This window comes from Sarcophilus harrisii, chromosome 1, assembly GCF_902635505.1.
Source record: "Sarcophilus harrisii chromosome 1, mSarHar1.11, whole genome shotgun sequence".
Classification (NCBI taxonomy): Eukaryota; Metazoa; Chordata; class Mammalia; order Dasyuromorphia; family Dasyuridae; genus Sarcophilus; species Sarcophilus harrisii.
The window spans coordinates 84829784-84850064 of NC_045426.1; the positions used below are offsets into that span (position 1 = coordinate 84829784).

The following is a 20281-nucleotide window of genomic DNA, read 5'->3' on the forward strand; positions in this document are numbered from 1 at the left end:
AGTCCTCGGGATTCAGAGATGAGTGTCCAGGGCAGCATCTCTCCACCAAGCGCATCCCCCGGGAGCCTGGCCTTGTCACGGCTGCGAAAACCTGATGGAGAGGATTGAATTCTTCTTGGGGGGAGGTAGGAGACAGAGTGGAGCCAAGGAAATTGTTCTGGCTTAGGAGCTGGGGTCTAGTCTAGACACGGTGTGACATTGAATAAATCCCTTTCCTCAGTAACCTCAAGACTAGATGCTAAGAATTTGCAAAACATTATGCTGATGGTTTACCTTTCTTTGGATATGGAGGTCAGGGCTGAAAAGCAATGGGGAGGGGGACCCAGAGAATCACAGGATCAAATAAACAAGCAAAAAAAACCCCCAGAATTTATCCAGTCTCGTTTGTAATGAACTAGAAGTTCCCCCTGCAAAATCCCTAACAAATAAGCATTCAGCCTTAGCTTGAATATGTCCAGTGTAGAAATGGGAACATGTGCCTTCCCAAGGCAGCTCATTCTCTGAGTGTTTAGAAGTTTTTCTATAGGTAAAGAAAAAAGCTTTTAGATTCTAGATTGGAAGATTAGAGAGAGTCCAGTGCATTTATGCCCAAGGCTTAGACGGACAGTATCAACAACAACAAAAAACTGCCAATTTCAAAACACCCTAAAAAAGGAAATGGTAACAGGCCGGGCAAGTTCCAGTGAAAGAATGTGGATGATTAAAAAGGGGGTGGGGATGAGGTGGTGTGAGGACAGGCTACAGGGAAAGAGGAGCTGGGAGGATGGCAACTCAGAAAGCAATAGGAAGTTATGCTGAACAAGATCTGTCTTCCCCTACAGCTCCACAGATTTAAAAAGTTTCTTCAAGAGGATGTTTTTTGGGTCATCCATTTTCCTCTTTGTTTAGCTCCCATAGTTCTGATCTCCAGCACTTCCCAATTTTTTTTTTTTGGGGGGGGTTTGTAAATAAATAGAATTTAGTTTAATAAAGTGACATGGCAAATAATGCATCCCACAGGAACAGAAGTGCTAACATAAGTCCTTTTACATACATTTTCCAGGAAACAGACTAACAGAGCAAACTCTTTAAACAATATCCCACCCAAATTAATGCACAAATACTTTTTTAAACCATTAAAAAAGATTAACAGTACACATTTGGAGTGTAGTCCTTATAGTCAAATATCTTTAACAATAAATTCCAATAAGAGAATTTCAGTCTTGAACAAGTGGCTGCTAAAGTACCTCCATATTATTATTCTGATAAAAGCAATTAAGGCTTAAAGTGTTTTTCTCTTCATCCCCAGACTCCAAATGGAAGAAGACACAATAAGTAGCCAATATGCTTTGAATAAAGTCCTACATCTTTACAAGTCAGGCCCCTAGGAGTATATTTTAAGGCTTAGATTTGGGATTTTTCAAAATACTAGCAGCCTCCCTGTTTGGGAGATTTTTTTTTTTTTTTTACTTTGGAAGAAGGATGGGGAAAAGGAGGGAATTGTGTCATTTTCAAGACTTTCTGGTACTGCTCTTGTGGGTATGGCCCCTTGATAAAGCCTTCCTGACTGTAGCTGTGTCAGCAACATGAAGGGACCATGTGAATCCGCCAGCAGCCTGTTGTCCCAGAGATCCTTCAACAATCAACCTGAAAATACTAAAGAATATTTCTATGGTGGTGATCACCTACTAATCCTATTAGTCCTGCACCCTGAAAAAAAGCCATAATCCAATGTCGTAAACACAATATGACCCCTAAAGCCTTTAAAATAAAGTCTTGGTTTCAGTTATGTCTTGTAGAGTCGGGATTTTGGACGGTCACTGGGCACTTGTTTCCAAGGATTTGCTGATGCTTTAGCGTGCTGAAAGAGAACCAATAGTTGGTGAGGTTCGAGAGCACCACGTAGCACACACTGAGTGTTCCAGATATGGCCAGGGACACGAAACCCAAGCCACACAGTACACAGAGCAAGGTGAGGCTGCCCACAGATATAACGAATCCTTCCACTAATATAACTCCAACACAGGGTGCCAGAGACATCAAGACCACAAGCAACAGGAAGAATCCAACAGGAATGGAAGATACCATAATGAACATCAGCAAGGTTAAGGCAACAAAGGGACGTTTATCTAGGTATTGACCAACTGGAGAGTTCATAAAGGCAATCACCTTAGAGTTGCTCTGGATGGAATTGATCAATTAAACTAGCTTCCTCTGAAGCTCCTGCAAATCTTTGGACGTACTGGAGGTCTCCATTTTCACCATCTTGCTTTCTTCTCTGTTCAAGCTTTCTCACCGAGGTGGTAAACAGAATAAACCAACTCTGTATTTCACATGTCTCTGTTTACTTCTTGTCTTGTTCCTTCTTGAATCCCAAAGTCAATACTGCCTCAGTCTATCCTTCTCCAAGGGGCCAAACTGTCACCCCAACAACATTCTAATCTAGAGCTCAAAGCTGAGGCAGCTGAACTGGGGACGGGGTGAGAATGGGAACTTTCCAAAGAAGAAGAACCAGAGCCCCCTATTATACCTCTCTCTTCTTACAGCCTCAAATACTAATGTTTCCGCTTTCCCAAACCTCAGATTTGGCTCAGGGCCTCTGGTTCCCAAAAAGCTCCGAAAGTTAGGGAGCAGGAAAACACTAGGTTTCCGATAGGGCCACAAAGAGAGAGAAGGCACTTCCCAGTGTTGCAACACTGCCATGGGGTTAGTATCTTCAGCCAAGATTACTGATAGTCTCTCCTTACCATAAAATGTTCTATAGGCTGACCCAAGTCTCCTCTCATAAAAATGATTACATCGGATCAAAGACATTTCCCCCTCTTTGGAGGAAAGGTACCAATGGCTGATATTGGCTCTGAATGTCCATTTCCAGAAAGTTAAGGGCAGTGGGGCATTATTGGGAAGCAATAGAGATTAAGTGATTTGCACAGGTCTACACAGCTGGTAATTAAGTGTGAGAAATGCTGAAAAGTTGGGTTTCCACAGTGTCGTAAGCTTTAAGAGAATGTGGGAGAGGGGATATCGCTGACTAAAAGGTTTTCAGAATATGAGAGGTTAAGGAAGGTAAAGATTCCACAGAACAATTGGTGATCAATAGAAACCTTGAGCAAACAAGGAACTGGGGGGGGCTTGGAAGGTACTGGTGGATTTAGTCAATCAGAAAAAGCTTTATGGTTTTGTGAGAAAACCACAAACTTAAGATAATAGCCAATCCAGTCCAACCTAGTTGGTATGGATGACCTGACTTGACCAAATCACTACTGCCCGGCTTAATAGCTAATTGAATATTAAACAACACATCTCACGGGAGGAATTTTCCGCCATTTTTGAACATGGGATGTACGATGAGGGAAGGGGAACATGTTTATAGAAAGACTGTAACCCAGAAGAAATGGACCAATCTGTTCTCTGAAGGGAGGGGCTGCACCACACTAGCAAATATAAAGGTTCTCCCACTTCTGAGCTCAGTGTTCCCTCTTCCCAAAGTGGAGTGGGGCCCCCACTTCTAGCCAGAAACATTAAGATGATTCCTTAAGATTCTTCTTTTTATTTTCCTCTGAGAGAATTGGGGTTAAGTGACTTGTCCAAGGTCACACAGCTAGGAAGTGTTAAGTGTCTGACATCATATTTGAACTCAGGTCCTCCTGACTTCAGGGCTGGTGCTCTATCCACTGCACCATCTAACTGCCCCTAAGGAGGACTTTTTAAGGAGGAGAGAGACATGAGCACGTTTGTAGGTGACAGAAAAGTAGTCAGGACATAGGGCAAGTTTGTAGACAAGAAAGAAAGTGTGGGTGAAAATGAGAATAATTTGCTGGAGAAGACAGGGGAGAATGGGATGTAGAAGGGTGGACCAGAAGAAGTACCATCTGTGACCAGAGAAAGAACTATGGAGACTAAACGTGGATCAAAATATAGTATTTTCACCTTTATTTTTGCTGTTGTTTGTTAATTTTCTTTTTTTCTTTGTCATATTTTTCCCATTTGATCAGATTTTTCTGGCACAGCATAACAAATATAGAAATATATTTAGAAGAATTGTGGATGTTTAACCTTTATCATATTGCTTGCTATTTTGGGAGGTGGGGAGGGAGAAAAATTTGGAACACAAGGTTTTACAAAAGGGAATGTTGAAAACTATCATTTCATGTATTTGAAAAAATAAAATACTATTTAAAAAATATGGGAGTTGAGGGGCAGCTAGGTGATGCAGTGGATAGAACACATGCCCTGAAGTCAAGAGGACCAGAGTTCAAATCTAGCCTCAGACACTTAACATTTACTAGCTGTATGACCCTGGGCAAGTCATTTAACTCCAATTACCACAGGAAAAAAAAAGGGGGGGGCAGTTGGACTCCCTTTATAGTCTCCTGTTCTGTGTTGCTGACCACAATTAGAAAAATGTTATTGTTACCAACATCCATGCCTATCTACACACAATCAATGCACTGCCTATAGGATTTCTGGCTGAAGATAAGGAAATGTCCTTAATCTGATATAATAAATCTGGTTCTGGGAGACCCAATCTTTACCAGTTCCACATGTCTTACTCCACCCATACCAATGAGACCTTACCAACGTTTTTGGGACACTCATAAAACCTTCCAGAAGATTCTTGGCAATCTTAAATATCCTGAATCTTGAAAAAGTCTATAAAGAAGAGGTCAGAGGAGAGGTGGTCAAGATCAAAAGTCTTCCAGAAAGGAAGAATCAAGGTTGTATCCTCTGGCTCCATTTTTTTTTTTCTTATTTGTCTTTTATTTGTTTATTTTCAGGTTATACCTGTACATTTACCTTTGTACATATTTCCATATGAATTATGTTGGGAGAGAAAAATCAGAACCAAAAGGAAAAACCGAGAAAGAAAAAAAAAAAAAAAAGGTGAACCATTTTCTTTTCTTTTTAGTGGTATTTTCTTTTTCCAAATATATGCGAAGATAGTTTTCAACATTCACCTTCATTTTCTTTTTCTTTAGGAAGCTGGGATTAAGTGACTTGCCCACAACCACAGTTGATTAGTGATTGAGATCGAATTTGAACTCAAGTCCTCATAATTTGAGGGCTGGTGCTCTATCCATTGTACCACCAACCTGCCTCCCCTCGCTTTATTTTCACCAATCAATAAATATTTATTATATGTCAGGGACTGTTCCAGGTATACAGACAAAAAATGAAATGGCCCTTGCTTTCAAGGACCTTACAATTTATATGGGAGAGCCACATGTGCACATATAATCATATACAAAGCAATTATAAGAATATATAAAATAAATACAAGGAAATTTTTGGAGAGAGAAACTAACAGCTAAGGATATCAGGAAAAGCCTTATGTAGAGGGAATTGTTAAGTTAATCTTTGGGGAGAATTAAGAAATAGGTGATGATGAAGACCATTTTAGCTTGTGCAAAGGGAATAGGAGCAAGAAATGGAATATTGTATATGAGGAATGGCAAGAAAGCCTGTTTGACTAGATTCCAGACTTGATGAAGTGAAGATTTAATATATGATAAGCCTAGAATTGTTGATACCTTCAAACCAGGATGAGAAACCTTCAAAATATCAAACAGAGATATTGCATTTGATCTTAGACCCAATAAGGACTCATTAGAACTTTTGTGAGGGAGTGACATGCTCAAACCTGAACTTAAAGAAAATCACTGTAGCAGTTGTGTGGAGATTGCATGGAAGAAAGGAGAGGCTTGAAATTCAAGAAACCAATTAGATGTCTAAGGCAATAGTTTAGGCTAGAAGTAATTAGTGTCTCAACTAAGGTGGTGGCTATGTGAAAGGAGACATTGGAGGGGTAGTATCACAATACTTGGCAACTGATTGGATATATGAATGAAAGAAAGAAAAGCGTCTAAGATGACTCCAAGGCTGTGAACTTGGGTGACAGAAAAAATGGCAATGATCTCATCAGGCAGAGGGACCCATTATTATCTCTCTTCTTCAGGAATTATTTCATTTGAAGGAGAAAGAGATGCCCCACCTATTTTTACAAAAATATTTATATTTATGTTTATATATACACCACAAAAATATTTGTGGTGGCTAAGAAATAGAAATCAAAGGGATGCCTATCATCAATTGGGGAATGGCTACACAAGCTGTGGTATATGATTGTAATGGAATATTATTGTGCTGTAAAGAAATGATAAGCAGGATGATTTCTGAAAAAATTGGAAAGACTAACATGAATGGATGCATAGTGAAGTGAACAGAATTAGGAGAATGTCATATACCATAACAGCAATACTATTTGATGAAGGATTGTAAATGACTTGGCCATTCTCAGCAATACAATGATCCAAGACAATCCCAAAAGACAAATGATGAAGCATATTATCCGCTTCCAAAGAAATAACTGATATGGTTTGAACAGACTGAAGAATGCTATTTTTTGCTTGCTTGCTTTCATGTACAAAATAACTAGGATGGAAATGTTTTATATAACTCCACATGTATAACCCATTTCTGATTGCTTACCATCTCAGGGAAGGGATAGAGGAGGGAGGAAGGGAGGAATAGAATTTAAAACTCAAAACTTTAAAAAAATTAAAATTGTTTAAATATGTAATTGGAGGAAAATAAAATATATTTTTAAAAAGAAAGAAAAAGAAGAAGAAGGAAGGAAGGAAGGAAGGAAGGAAGGAAGGAAGGAAGGAAGGAAGGAAGGAAGGAAGGAAGGAAAGAGAGAGAGAGGCGGGGGGAGAAGGAGGGAGGGAGAGAGAGAAACCTATGTCCTATAATAACGATATCTTGAAATCCAAAAATTCCTTCTCCCCTTCTTTGTTCTTTCTATATTCTTTGTGACCCCTCTTCCAGTGCCATCTTGTCTGGTTCATGGTCATTTGAGTCATAAGAAAAGAACATTTGCTTTTGATCTTTTCAAGTTAAATGTTGCCTTATTTCTTTCCTACCTAGCCTTGATCACTGAATGGGTGTTGCCTCAATAAAACAGATCTGTTAAAGACCTTTGCTCAGAAGGGCCAAGGTCTTCCATTACACCCATGGCCATCTCCAGTCATCCTGCTCTGTATCTTGCTATGAGACCCAGATAGCTCTGGAAGGGAAAGTGAAGCAAGTGACCTTGCACAGTCCTGCCTCACTTAAATCCATTTTGCTTGTATGTCATGGCACTGACTCCCTGATGGCATGATCATCTTAGAGAAGGAAGGACAAACAATAACAACAATAACAACAACTTGGTTCATATAAACTCACTTACCTTGAGACAGTAGGGAGCTGAAAGACCAGATTTGAAGTCAAAGGACCTGAGTTTAAATTTTGAATCTCCTACAAAGGAGACAGTGAAGAAGTCCTTTCCCCTCTCCATATGCCAATTTTTCCATTTTTTGGAGGATTAGAGTAGGTGATTCTTAAAATTTCTTCCAACTCTAAATTCTATAATCCCGGTGACATTTATATTTTAAAAGGCATCGCCCTGACTAAGGGCAATGTTCAATCCTAGGGGAAAGTAGTTTTAATGGTAGATTTTTTGGACTTGTGACGAAGAGAGCCATCTGCACCCAGAGAGAGGCTGGGACTGAGTGTAGATCACAACATAATATTTTCACTTTTTTGTTGTTTGCTTGCTTTTTGTATTCTTTCTCATTTTTTTTCTTTTTGATCTGATTTTTCTTCTGCAACATAATTATGGAAATATATATAGAAAAATTGCATATATTTAACATATATTGGATTACTTGCCATCTAAGGGAGGGGATGGGGAGAAGGGAGAGAGAAAAAAATTGGAACACAAGGTTTTGCTAAGATTAATATTGAAAACTATGCATATATTTCGAAAATAAAAAGCTTTAAATCCAAATAAAACTTTTAAAATGATGGATTCTTTTTTTCTTTATGGGGAAGAAGGAAAAAGATTTTTTTTTTTTTTTTTTTTTTGGCAGAGATCCCTTAAGTTCCTACCACACAGGGGCAGATGATCAAGGCTGGCTTGGTCTGTAACAATCAATATGAGGCAACAAGCTCTAAGCGTTAAAGGCCATGCCTAAGTGAAGGGGCAGGTCAGTTCTCTGAGATCCTCCAGATCAGAACATCGGAAGGGGTTGCAGGGCAGCCTTTGCTGACACAGGTTTTGCTTGTGGACTGGGAATGAGATAAACTGGAGGCAGAGGGAAGAGGAGAGAGGTCAGACAACGCAGCTGCTTCTCAGTCTCCTTGTATCATCGTCATCCTCTCACATGAAGAGATCTATTCTCCAGGTCTGAGTTAGACCTCCAGCAGCCACTGGCAAGTGGCTCCCATATCCCAACATCTATCTAAGAGTCCAGCTACATCTGTTGGGTTAGAAGGAGGAGGAAGAAAACTAGCAAGTTCCTCAAACTTCAAGCCAAATAAATAGAAGAGCTTGGGATAGTAACAACCCCGTGGAAAAACCACAATCTCCCTTCTCTCTCAGTTCATGGCTGGGGGCCTCCTCTTTCAGGAAGCACTACTTTTTTTTAAATAGTTAACCACAAAACCCACTAAGTAAAGTCTCTGTGCCGAGCCCAGCCCCAGGGCCAACATAGCCGGACTGAAGTGTTTGCCTCTTTAACCTCAGTCAGTTCTCCAAGCCTATCTTCCCCATTAGATTGAGGCCTTCAGGACTTAAAAGACAACTACTCTCTCCCTACACTCACTTTCTCCAGGAAAGGGAATGGGTCCTTCAGGCAACTCCTGGGACCCGGAGCTAAGAGGACATTCTCTCTCAAGTCCCCCAGGTGGCGCCAACCTGCCATATTGTTAATCATTAAACTGGGAACCCAGAGGCAGAAGGGAGAGAAAAACAGGGCCAGCTGATTTGGAAGCCCCCAATGTACCTTTCCTGGACTGGACTAGGTCTATTGCTTCCCCAGCCCTTCAGATTTCCACTGGGTCTTAATATATTATCATTGATTCTCCGGGAGGCTGAAATTCACATGAGGAAGACAAGCATGAGTGGTTTCATACGAGATACATAATAAAGGCACTGTAGCTTTGGAGGAGAAGGCACTAGCAGGTGAGGAAGGGAAGACGGGGCTAGGAAGGAGCTCTTGCGAAAGGGAGTATTTGAGATTACCCTGACAGGAGCTCAGGGATTCCAAAAGGCCATGGTGAGGAAGGGAATCAGACAGCAAAGAAATGGGGATGGATGATGAAGTTTACATGAGGTAGACCAATGTGGCTGGACCATCGAAATATGGGTAATAGTACTGTACTTGTACTAGTGAACGCATATGACAAAAACACTAAGAAGTGGGGAAAGGGATAGATTTGGGAGTAGAATATGAAGTCTAAGATAATTAAGATAGATAGCACAAAAGATAGAGCGCTAAACCTGGAATCAGAAGAGATCTGAGTTGAAATCCAGTCTCAGATACTTCCTAGCTATATGGACTTCGGCGAGTCACTGTCTGCCTCACTTTCCTCATTTTAAAATGGAGATAAAGATATTAGTAATATCTACTCCCCAGGATTGTGGTAAAGATCAAATGAGATATTTTTAAAATGTTTTGCAAATCTAAAAGTACTATAAAAAGGGTAGCTTTTTATGGTGGGGGTATTGAGGAAGGGTGTGTTAACTTTTATTATAACTCTTATTGCCACTTTTTTACCTATATATACTTGAATAACTCACTTTCCCTCTCTTGGCCTTAATTTCCGCATCTATAAGCTGAGGAAGATTGAACTATAATATTCCTTGTAGCACTTTCTGTGGTACAAAGAATTGTAAACAAAGGAGATGCCCATTAAATGGGAGAATAAGAATATAATAGAATATTACAGTACAGTAAAAGGTGAAAAATATGAGGAATATAGGAGGATTGGAATGAATTTGTGAAAAGCAAAATTAAGAAGCCCAAGAACAATATATGTAACTATTATAATAAAAATGAAAAAATAATTCTAAAAGGAGCCAGAGCTCTAAAACAACTAAGAAATTAATAATGGTTTTGCTTACTTCATTCTGCCATCTGTTCAGATGAGTTTTTCCATGTCTTTTGGAAATCATCTATTCCCTTATTTTTTTATAGCAAATAGTATTTCATCACATTCATATACCACAACTTATTTAATTATTCCTCTATTGATGGATATTCCTTTAGTTTCTACTTTCTTGCCACCACAAATAGAGTTGCTGTAAATAGTTCTGTACATAAATACAGACTTAACAATGGTATAGTTTGGTCAAAGGGCATGTACTGTTTAGTACTTTTTGCATATAATTCTAAATTACTTTCTGCAATAGTTACAAACCCATTCACAAGTTCACCAGCAGTTCATCAATGTGCCTATTTTTTCACAGCCCTTTCAACATTTGTCATTTTCTTTTTTATCTTTTCTATTCTGATGGTTATAAGATGGAATATCAGAATTACATTGTTATATTTTTTAATTGTTAGGAATTTAGAGCATTTTTTCCCAAATATTTATAGATAAACTAAGTTTCTTCCCTTGAGAAGTGCCTGTTCACATACTTAAACCATTTATCAACTGGAGAATGGCACTTTTTCTTATAAATTTAAATCAGTACTTATTAGATACAAAAATATTAGATACAAAATATTTATAAGAGAAACTTGCTACAAATATTTCCCCCAGTAAGTTGTTTCCCTTTTAATCTTAGCTTTATTATATTTGTGGAAAAAAAAATTTTAATCTTATGTAATTAAAATTAATCCTCTTTATCTACTTATTCCTTGTTTGGTCATGAACTTTACACCTGTCCATAGATCTGATAAGTAATGTTTTTCATATTTCTCTAATTTGCTTATCATGCAATCTTTTATACTTAGATTGTATTTGGAGCTTATTTTTGTATAAGGGGTGAGATATTGGTCTAACTCTAATTTCTTCCATAATGCCGTTCAATTTTCCTAGCATTTTTGTCAAATAGCAAGTCCTTACCCAATAGCTAAGATTTTTGTGTCACCAAGACACTAGTATATTCTGATACAGAACAAGAAAAGCAATTTATGCCATATACATGAACACCAACATTATAAAAATAAATAATTTTGAAACTTTTATAAACTAATGGAGAATAGAATGAACAGAAAAAAGAGAACAATTTATACAGTAACAATGACATTATAAAAACAAGCAACCTTGAAAGTCATAAAAATCGTGATTGCTACAATGTATATTGATACACTGTATTATTACTGTATTAATACAATGACCATAATTACAAAGAATACCAATAATGACACATGCTATTTTCCATTTATGTGTATATGAATACAACTATTAAGGGAATTGGTTTTGCTTGGCTATGTATTAATATAAGAAATTTGGGTTTTCTTTTCTTTATTTTTCCCATTGGGGTTAGTGATGGAAGAGTAAGAAAATAAATGTGTTAATTTTTGAAAAGAGAGGTAGGAAAGATGCTACAGATATGAAATGCCACATGCATTCATTATCTTCTTTTTTAAAAAAAATTGTGAGGCAATTTTGGTTAAGTGATTTGTCTGGAGTCACACAGCTAGTGTTAAGTGTCTGGGGCCACATTTGAACTCAGGTCCTTTGGACTTCAGCATGATGCTATATCTACTGCACCATCTAGCTCTCCCTAAATGCACTTTAGATAAAATTAGTTTGATTTTGTTACTAGAGATCTCTTATTAAGTAGGAGTAATCTGTAAATGTCTGTAATATAAAAACAAAACACATGAACAAAACTTAAAAAAAAAAAAAAAAAACACCAACAAATATTCTAGAGAACAACAGATAAGGAAATGTATCTCCCGTCAGAGAGGTAAGAACCACAAAGAAAAAATTGTTGCCCACCAGGAATAGGTCAGACCTACCGTAATTTAGAATTGGAAAGGTCATCTAGTCCAACCTCATGATTTTATATTTGAAGAAAGTTCAAAGAGTAAATGGCAAAGTCAGGAATTGAACTTGGGGCCTTTAATTCCAGAATCACCCTTTCAACCAGACTAGCTAGCTGCCTCCCAGTTACTTTTGCTTAACTCCTTTTGTTAAAAAGAGTATTCAATTGGGGGGGGGGGGTAATTATGTGCAGAAATGACTGATATAAAAATAAAAGACATCAATACTTTTTTTTTTCAGTGAAGGAATTGGAATAGATGTTCTCAAGGGTCCCATTTGGATCTATGAGATTGAATAAAATACTTAATCTCCTTCCCATTCCTATGGCTTGTCTTCACCATAATGTAAATGCACCTAAACTATAGAACTAGAAAGATAGAGAAGATCATAAAATAAGACTATGGAAGTAAAAAGAACTAATGTTCCCTTGAGGGATTCTTCATCCCATCAAAACAATCTCACTCCAACCCCCTTCATTCTGACTTCTCTAAATGGGGCTTCCGATCCTCCGGCTCCAATAAACTCCCTCCTGGGAGCTAAGAAAAGGTTGCCCTGAAGACTTCCTGCCTCTTCTTCAAAGTTCTCTCAGAGACCTCTTTTCCTGGCTTTTTTTGGGGGCAGGCTAGAGAAAGGCACAAGGAAAAGGGAGTTGGGGGGGATTATTGAACTTTTGTAAATCAGATCCATGGACTATGTAAGGACTCAGATTGCTGTGTCCCATTCCCCAGCTGCACTTCCTCCCGTCCATTGTAATACAAAAAAGAGATTGCAAAATAAAGCACAGCAGGTCACATCCTGTCCTTTCACCTGTAGATAGATTGTGCTTCTACTTGTCCGAACCAGAGTAACTCATACTAAACAAAGCCTAATAATTATTCTATCCTCTCTCATCCCATACCCCCAACTCCAAGTCTATTTCTCAGGTCTTCCTACTTTGGCCTCAGGAGCTTAGCCTTTTCGGTGGTATCCTTCTGCCACGAGGGTCCCTAAGGAATAAGTCAACTAGAGGTGGGTGCACTGGATCACAAGCTCCCATGCAGCTCAGACTGAAGGGAGACAGAAGAGTAAAATGGGCAGACTAGAGCTGAGCTCAGTCCTCAGAAATGATAAATAGGAAGGGGCTTTTTGACATTCATCAAATACTATGTGGTTCCTTCCACCCTGTTCCATGTGAAGTGCCCCACACAATGAACTCACTAGGACTAAGGCCTGAGTTTGCTTCTCCAGTGTCCCTAAACTGAGCAGCCTGAGGATAAGATCCCTATTCGGTCTTGCTCTGACATCCTTCCCTGCTCACCCCATCCAAAGATACAAATAGTCTAGATCAACTCCCTCAGACTGTTAGCTAAACTGGGAAAAGAGGTGAGAGCAACATCTGAGGGAATGGGTATATATGGGAGAAAGGGGGTGGATAAAGGAGGATGACCCTATTAGCAACAGCCTTAGATAAGAATGGAAGACTAGAGGAAGGGTCTGGACTAATGATCTACAAAAGAAGGGAGCTTTAGAGATGGGAAATATCTTTGGACATGCTCATTTTGGTTCCATTCTCCCCATTTTGAAAACTTTTTTAGAGACGTTCTTACAGTTTCTTCTCACTCAAAGGGTTCTGACCATAGCTAATAAGTCAGAGAGATGGCCTAATTCTTCAGTGAGTGAATAATCTTTTATATAGGCCTGTAACTAGGCCGGGCTCCCAGAAATGAGCTCATTATCTCCATTTACTGTGATCATGGGAGTCACTTTCAGCAGTACCCAACTGGGCTTGTCCATCTACTCTGAAACAGCAAGGCCCTTTGGCACTGTTTGGGCCCAAAGTAAGGCTAAGAGCATTGAGCATGGAATGCTTTGGAAAAGAAACCCAGGGGCATTAGGAAGGGCAGTGATTATGCAACTGGGCCAATAGATGGAAGGAAGGCAAGCTAGAGAATGAACTTGTAAAATTATATATATAAGCAAATTCCTGCTGCCTGGTGCTGATACTACATAGCATCAAACACCCTCCAGATTTGCTCTTTCCAGGATTCAGTGACCTCTACTCCTCCTCCCCAAGCCTTCCTGCCAATGATTTTCCACCTAGTTCAATGGGGTCTCTATTGTCTATAAAAGCCTTTCTTTATCCAGTTTATGGGCCTAGCAACAATAGCCTCCATGCCTCAATCCACAGGATAAGTCTTAGAATGTCAGAGCTGGAAAGGACCTAAATGGTCAAAGACCATCCAATCTAGCCCCACCACTTTACAGAAGAATAAACTAAACAGAACAAAAGTAAGTTGTCTAAGATCAGTAAATAGCAGTCAGAACTCCAGGACTCTGCCTATCAAACACACTACACTGTTTCTTCTGATTCCTAAGGTCAAACAATTCTTCCTCAAGTCTGAATTTCAGAAAGACAGAAATCTTTCTCTTCTTCCTCCATAGCATTCTTCCTTATTATTCTCCAACTCCCATCAAATGCATCCTGTACTCAATGATTAGGGGTCTCTTGCCCTGAAGTGATGATTTTATAATGGATGAAGATGGTGGTTTATGCAGTGGAAGTGCAAGTGGAAGACCCCTCCCCCAAGCCAACCCATTCCTGGGAGATCAGGGCCCCCTAAATAGCTATTTCTTTTCCAGGAAAGGACCCACAAGCATATAACCGAGCATGGAAGTAGAGGACAGTATTGAGAAAGGGTCAACAATATCCTGAATCCCTGAGCAGTCAACATCTGAACCAGACCAAACAAGGCAGCAAATGAGAGTGCTAAAAGAAAGTTACTTATAGCAGCCTGTCATTAATCTGCCACCCAGCCCAACCCTGTACAGGAGGTAAATATAGCCAATTGCCAACCAAGAATAGCCCATGGAAGAACATGGTCCAGCAGGTCCAAGGTGCTTAGTGCTTTTCTAACTCCACTGAGCAGACTGTTAACTGCATTACTCCAGCAGAACTAATGATCTTGTGGATCATAAGAGGTTTTCCCAACAGTTTCAGGTTTTGTGTTAAGCAGTCTTGGAAACTATAGAATTGGACTTAGATATTCTCCACTTTGGAAAAAAGCTCAAATAATGCCACCTTCCTATTCCTGGTGATATGAACTGACTCTCTTCTCTTGTCAGGAAGTCCAACCAGCTATTATGAGATATAATCAATTCCTAGACTATCCTATTGTGATTGTAGGAACTCTTTTTCAACCCAGATTATCTATCTCCTAACCTCTGGGTATCTTTAAACAATCTTTTTAAAATACTCATTAGTGTATCTTTAGACAAGTCTGGGACATGGTTTGCCAGCATCAAACTTCACTTTGATTCTCCCCCCTCCCCAGCACCCCCCCTTCTTGATCCCTCCCTCTGAGTTCTCACCTTTATTTCCCTGGTCTCCCTGAGAAATCCCCAAATCGTACATCCCCTATAAAAGATATGCTTATGATGAAGAGTTTCATTAAGTTCTTTTCAGGACTGAGCCCACTATGAGGTTTCTTTCTCTCCCCTTAGTGTCTTCCCTGTACAAGCATCTTTCTCTTTACTCTAGCTAACTCTGGTTAGTCCCTTAAACTCTTCTATGTATCTAATCTTCCAGTCAATGGCACACCCAGGGCTCATGGCATATTCCTTTAACAGATTCCTCCAAATTCCTTTCCTTATTAAACCTATTGCTCTCCCAACTTTATTTCATATTTGCTACTCCTGGTGCTAATTTCACTTCTTATTTTTGTTATAACTTCTCCTAATAAATCTGCCTTTCCTCAAAGAGAATGGCCACTATGCTTGTCACATTTATTTCAAACTAAGAATTGCTTTCCCAACCTCATCATTGATACCTTAGATCTCTATTCCTGACCCTAATACATACACTGTCTCTCACAGAGCCTGGGGAAAAGTGGGGGAAAAAAAGGCTTAAATTCCCTTCTTTCCAAATTTAATGTACTAAAGGCCCCCAAATTATAGGATCAATATCATATCCACATCCTAACCCCTTCTTTAGGGATGAGGACTTCATTCCTGCCCTTACTTCAAGTTTTGTTCATATTAAAAGGTCATTATCTGTAAACTCTTAAAGTCAGACCTCCTTCCCCAGTTCTTACAACTTCTAATTCACAGAATCTCCCCTATATCTCTGAGAAGTGGTCATCCAGCCTTGATTTACAGTTATAAATTCAGTACCTTCTAAAAAGGCCCATTTTAGTTTTGAACCCTCTAAATGTTAGTTTTCTTTAAACCAAGCTGAAATCACCTTTCTGCATCTTGCATTTATAACTTCTAATTCTCTTTCTCCTGTGAGGCCAAATAACTAACTCCAAGCCTTATTTCCCATTACAACAAGTTCTTGAAAGTGGCTATCCTATTTCTCTTAAGCCTTCTCTTCCCTAAACTAAACAGCCCTGGTTCCTTCAACTGACCCTTGAGGACAGGGTTCTTCACCACCCTGGTAACTCTTCCCTGAACATAATCCAATATATTTCCTAAAATATAGTCCATAGAACTGAATTCCTAGGAAATCCATTAGTAGTATCTATCTTCTTCAAGCCCCCACTTATTCCCACCAGGAGAATGGCAACCAAAGTAGGAGCAAGTAAGGTAACAGAGTAATGAATGTTGTCCCACCGAGCTTCCTCATCACAGCTGCAAGTTATCTACTGAAAACCTAAAATTGAAAAAATTTTCAAAGTGACAAAAAAAACTACCCTGGGAGTCTGTGCCCTTCCTTAGTCCTAGACTAACACACTCCCTTCCTCCTTTCCCCACCAGCTGCATGGCCAGTTTCCACCATAGGTTAGATCTACTTTGTTAATGGACTGTCAACTACTCTTAACAGACTAGATGAAGAATCTTCAGAGAACAGGAAAACTCACCCTGCACCTACATCCAGGCTTACATAGGTGGGGACAGAGTAATTTTAGATATCATGTAAATACTCAAATACAGCTCTGCTGTATTGGGGAAGGACAAAGGGAACATGGCCTCCACCTTCATGGAAAGCCATCTAGCAAGTATGGACTTGCTTCCTGGGAGCCTTCTGTGTGAGGGGACATTTCCTAAACATGCCTCTGGTGACATATTCAATAATCAACCTTTTATTACAGCCTTTAAACGCTTCCCTTTAAGGCCACCTTTGCCTTTCCTTTTTGGGTGTTGTCACAAGTCCACAGGTCCTTAACTACTTTACTTATCCTGGAACTTCACTTAGACCCCATCAGTTGAACTTGTAAAATACCTACTGAGAGGTAAATCCAGTTATATCATAAGCTTCTTGAAGGTAGATAAAATGTACATATTTCTACAGCTTATTCAAAGCTGAATAAAGAGCCTTGGGCAGATCCTTTACTGTCTGTGGAATTCAACTGGATAAAATAAACATCCACAAATTCCAAAGCAGATCTGCTTTTAGAGTGCACAATTAAAAGTGATGGGGAAAAAATGCTACTTTTCAAAGTGGCAAAAACTCACTGGTTTCATATTTTACTTTAAACACTACCAGGATGACTGAAAAATTCATCATCTCTCAGCCTCAGGTGCCCCATCTGTAAAATAATTACTCTTATTCCCCATATCCTAGATAGTTGTAATGAAAACCCTTTGCAATTTCTTAGAGGTTATCAAGTATTTGGTAAGGCCAGAGATACTCCTGAGGGACACCTGAATCAAATATTTAACATTTAACATTAAATAATGTAATATTTAACAACATAAATGGAAATACAATAAACCAGAGATCAGTCTGTGGTTTTCTAAGTCATCAAGTACTTGTAGGGATTCTTACCTACAATCCCCTATTTGTTTTGTACCCCTTCTTTAAGAACTACAGAAATGAGCTACTAACTTCACTTTTATAACCACAAAGGTCTTTCTTGTCAGTTTTACCAATTCCATGAGGCAGACTGGGTTAGAAAATTCTTATTTTACACAAAGGGAAATTGAGGCTCAAAGATGTCTTTGCCCAGCCATGTAACCAGCAGAGAGGGCAGAAGCTCTGGTTAGTTTCTACTTTCATGGTTTTCTTCTTTTAGCTCCTATGCAAAATACAGTTCCATTAAATTACCTAAGACAGATCAGTGCTAAGTCTTCCCAGTAGTGAGTGTTCAGAGTATAGTAGTATTAAATCACTACAGCACTACATCCTTCTGATTTCTCTTACTCTGAACACCAACTTTTCTTTACACAACAGGGCACCAAGGGGGCTTGAACCACGGCTTGCTTATACTCATTCTCAGTCTCCTTACTCTAGTCCATCTTCATTCCAGTGTCAAATTGACTTTCCTAATACCATCTGACCATCCTACTCAATGACCTCCAGTGGTAACTCCAGTGATACCCTATCTCCTCCAGAATTTAAAAACACGTTTTTTTCCACCTGGCATCTCCTGGTAATTTGCTCACACTCCAATGCACTGTAACCCAGTGACTGGTTTGCTTGCTGATCCTCCACCTCCTCAGTGCTCCATATCCTCCTAGGTGTCTAGGACACCTCAGTTCCTTCAAATCTCAGCTCAAGTCCCTCTTCTCAAAGCTTTCCTCTTAAACTATCTCTAATTCAACCTGTACATATTTATGTGCTTATGGTTAGTTGCATGTTTTTCTTGTGGCTGGGGCCTTTTTTTTCTTTGCAACTCCAGCACTTAATGCTTTGCACACGGTAAGTACTTGTTTGTTGGTGACTAGCACTTCCAGTCTCTTTATGTATGTGTTCATGTTCTCCCTAATGGGCTGGATCCCTTGAAGGCAGGGTTCATGTCATTCATCAAAACTAGAATCCTGTGAACAATATACATTTTAACTTGTTGAATAAAAACAGAGGACAGGTGGCAGTTTTGACACTTCCAAAACTTCTGTTGAGCTGAATATGGGAACTCTTACCAATTACAAGTGAATATTTCCAACACTCAGATAAATTTTAAACTAAGTTTAAAAAAAAAAAAAACTACCAAATGTGAAAACAGCTTTCCTGATGGGATGATTTGCAACTAAACCCCAAATCAAATTTTCTACCTGAATGATCATGGACAGATCATTTTTCCTCTCCAAGAAAGAAGCTTCCTCATTTATAAAAGGAAGTGGTTAAAGCCATTCTCCAATTGATAAATGGTCAAAGGATATGAACAATTTTCAGATGATGAAACTGAAATTATTGCCACTCATATGAAAGTGTTCCAAATCATTATTAATCAGAGAAATGCAAATTAAGGCAACTCTGAGATACCACTACACACCTGTCAGATTGGCTAAGATGACAGGAAAAAATAATGATTGTTGGAGGGGATGCGGGAAAACTGGGACACTGATACATTGTTGGTGGAGTTGTGAACGAATCCAACCATTCTGGAGAGCAATCTGACACTGATACATTGTTGGTGGAGTTGTGAACGAATCCAACCATTCTGGAAAGCAATCTGGAATTATGCCCAAAAAGTTATCAAACTATGCATACCCTTTGATCCAGCAGTGTTTCTACTGGGCTTATACCCCAAGGAGATATTAAAGAAGGGAAAGGGACCAGTATGTGACAAAATGTTTGTGGCAGCCCTGTTTATAGTGGCTAGAAGCTGGAAAATGAATGGATGCCCATCAATTGGAGAATGGTTGGGTAAATTGTGATATATGAATGTTATGGAATATTATTGCTCTGTAAGAAACAACCAGCAGGATGAATACAGAGAGGCTTGGAGAGAATTACATGAACTGATGCTAAGTGAAATAAGCAGAACCAAGAGATCATTATATACATCAATGATACTGTATGAAGATGGAATCTAATGGAAGTGGATTTCTTTGACAAAGAGACCCAATTCAGTTTCAATTGATCAATGATGGACAGAAGCAGCTACACCCAAAGAAAAAACACTGGGAAATGAATGTAAACTGTTTGCATTTTGGTTTTTCTTCCTGGGTTATTTTTATCTTCTGAATCCAATTCTCCCCTGTGCAACAAGAAAACTGTTTGGATCTGCACACATACATTGTATCTAGGATATACTAGGACATATTCAACATGTATAGGACTGCTTGCCATCTAGGGGAGGGGGTGGAGGGTGGGAGGGAAAAATCGAAACAGAAGTGAGTGCAAGGGATAATGTAAAAAAAATTACTCTGGCATTGATTCTGTCAATAAAAAGTTACTATAATAATATTTAAAAAAAAAAAAAAAAAAAAAAAAAAAAGGAAGTGGTTAGATTAGTGGTCTGGACTTACTTTCAACTCTCAATCCTAAAAACTGATTAGCTATTTATTCATCATTTATTCAAGTCTCATCTACCTCTCCAGAGAAGTTGTTTCCTTTGGACTAAAAAAGCCCTAAAACAGTATGCTACAAGAATGCTAGCAACCCAGTTGGTCCTTAGAATGGACAGAACTTCTACCTCAACTTCTCATTAAAACAATAATGAAATATCACAATTTTTTTTCCTTTGTTTGCTTTTTCTATATTTTCTTTACCAAAGACAAGGAGAGAAATCCCCAAGAGGGCTCTCTGTCTTCAAGATTGAGAATTTGGGCTGCA

At 39.0% G+C, this 20281-nt stretch overlaps 1 protein-coding gene across 1 annotated transcript; it reads right to left on the reverse strand.

Moving 5' to 3' along the window:
* Positions 1-1426: 1426 nt before the first annotated feature.
* On the reverse strand, positions 1427-2386 carry LOC100928104 (promethin). The gene is given in 1 exon segment (XM_012544129.3): positions 1427-2386. A coding segment is annotated over 1 exon segment (483 nt). The 5' UTR covers positions 2245-2386; the 3' UTR covers positions 1427-1761.
* Between the last annotated feature and the right edge of the window lie 17895 nt (positions 2387-20281).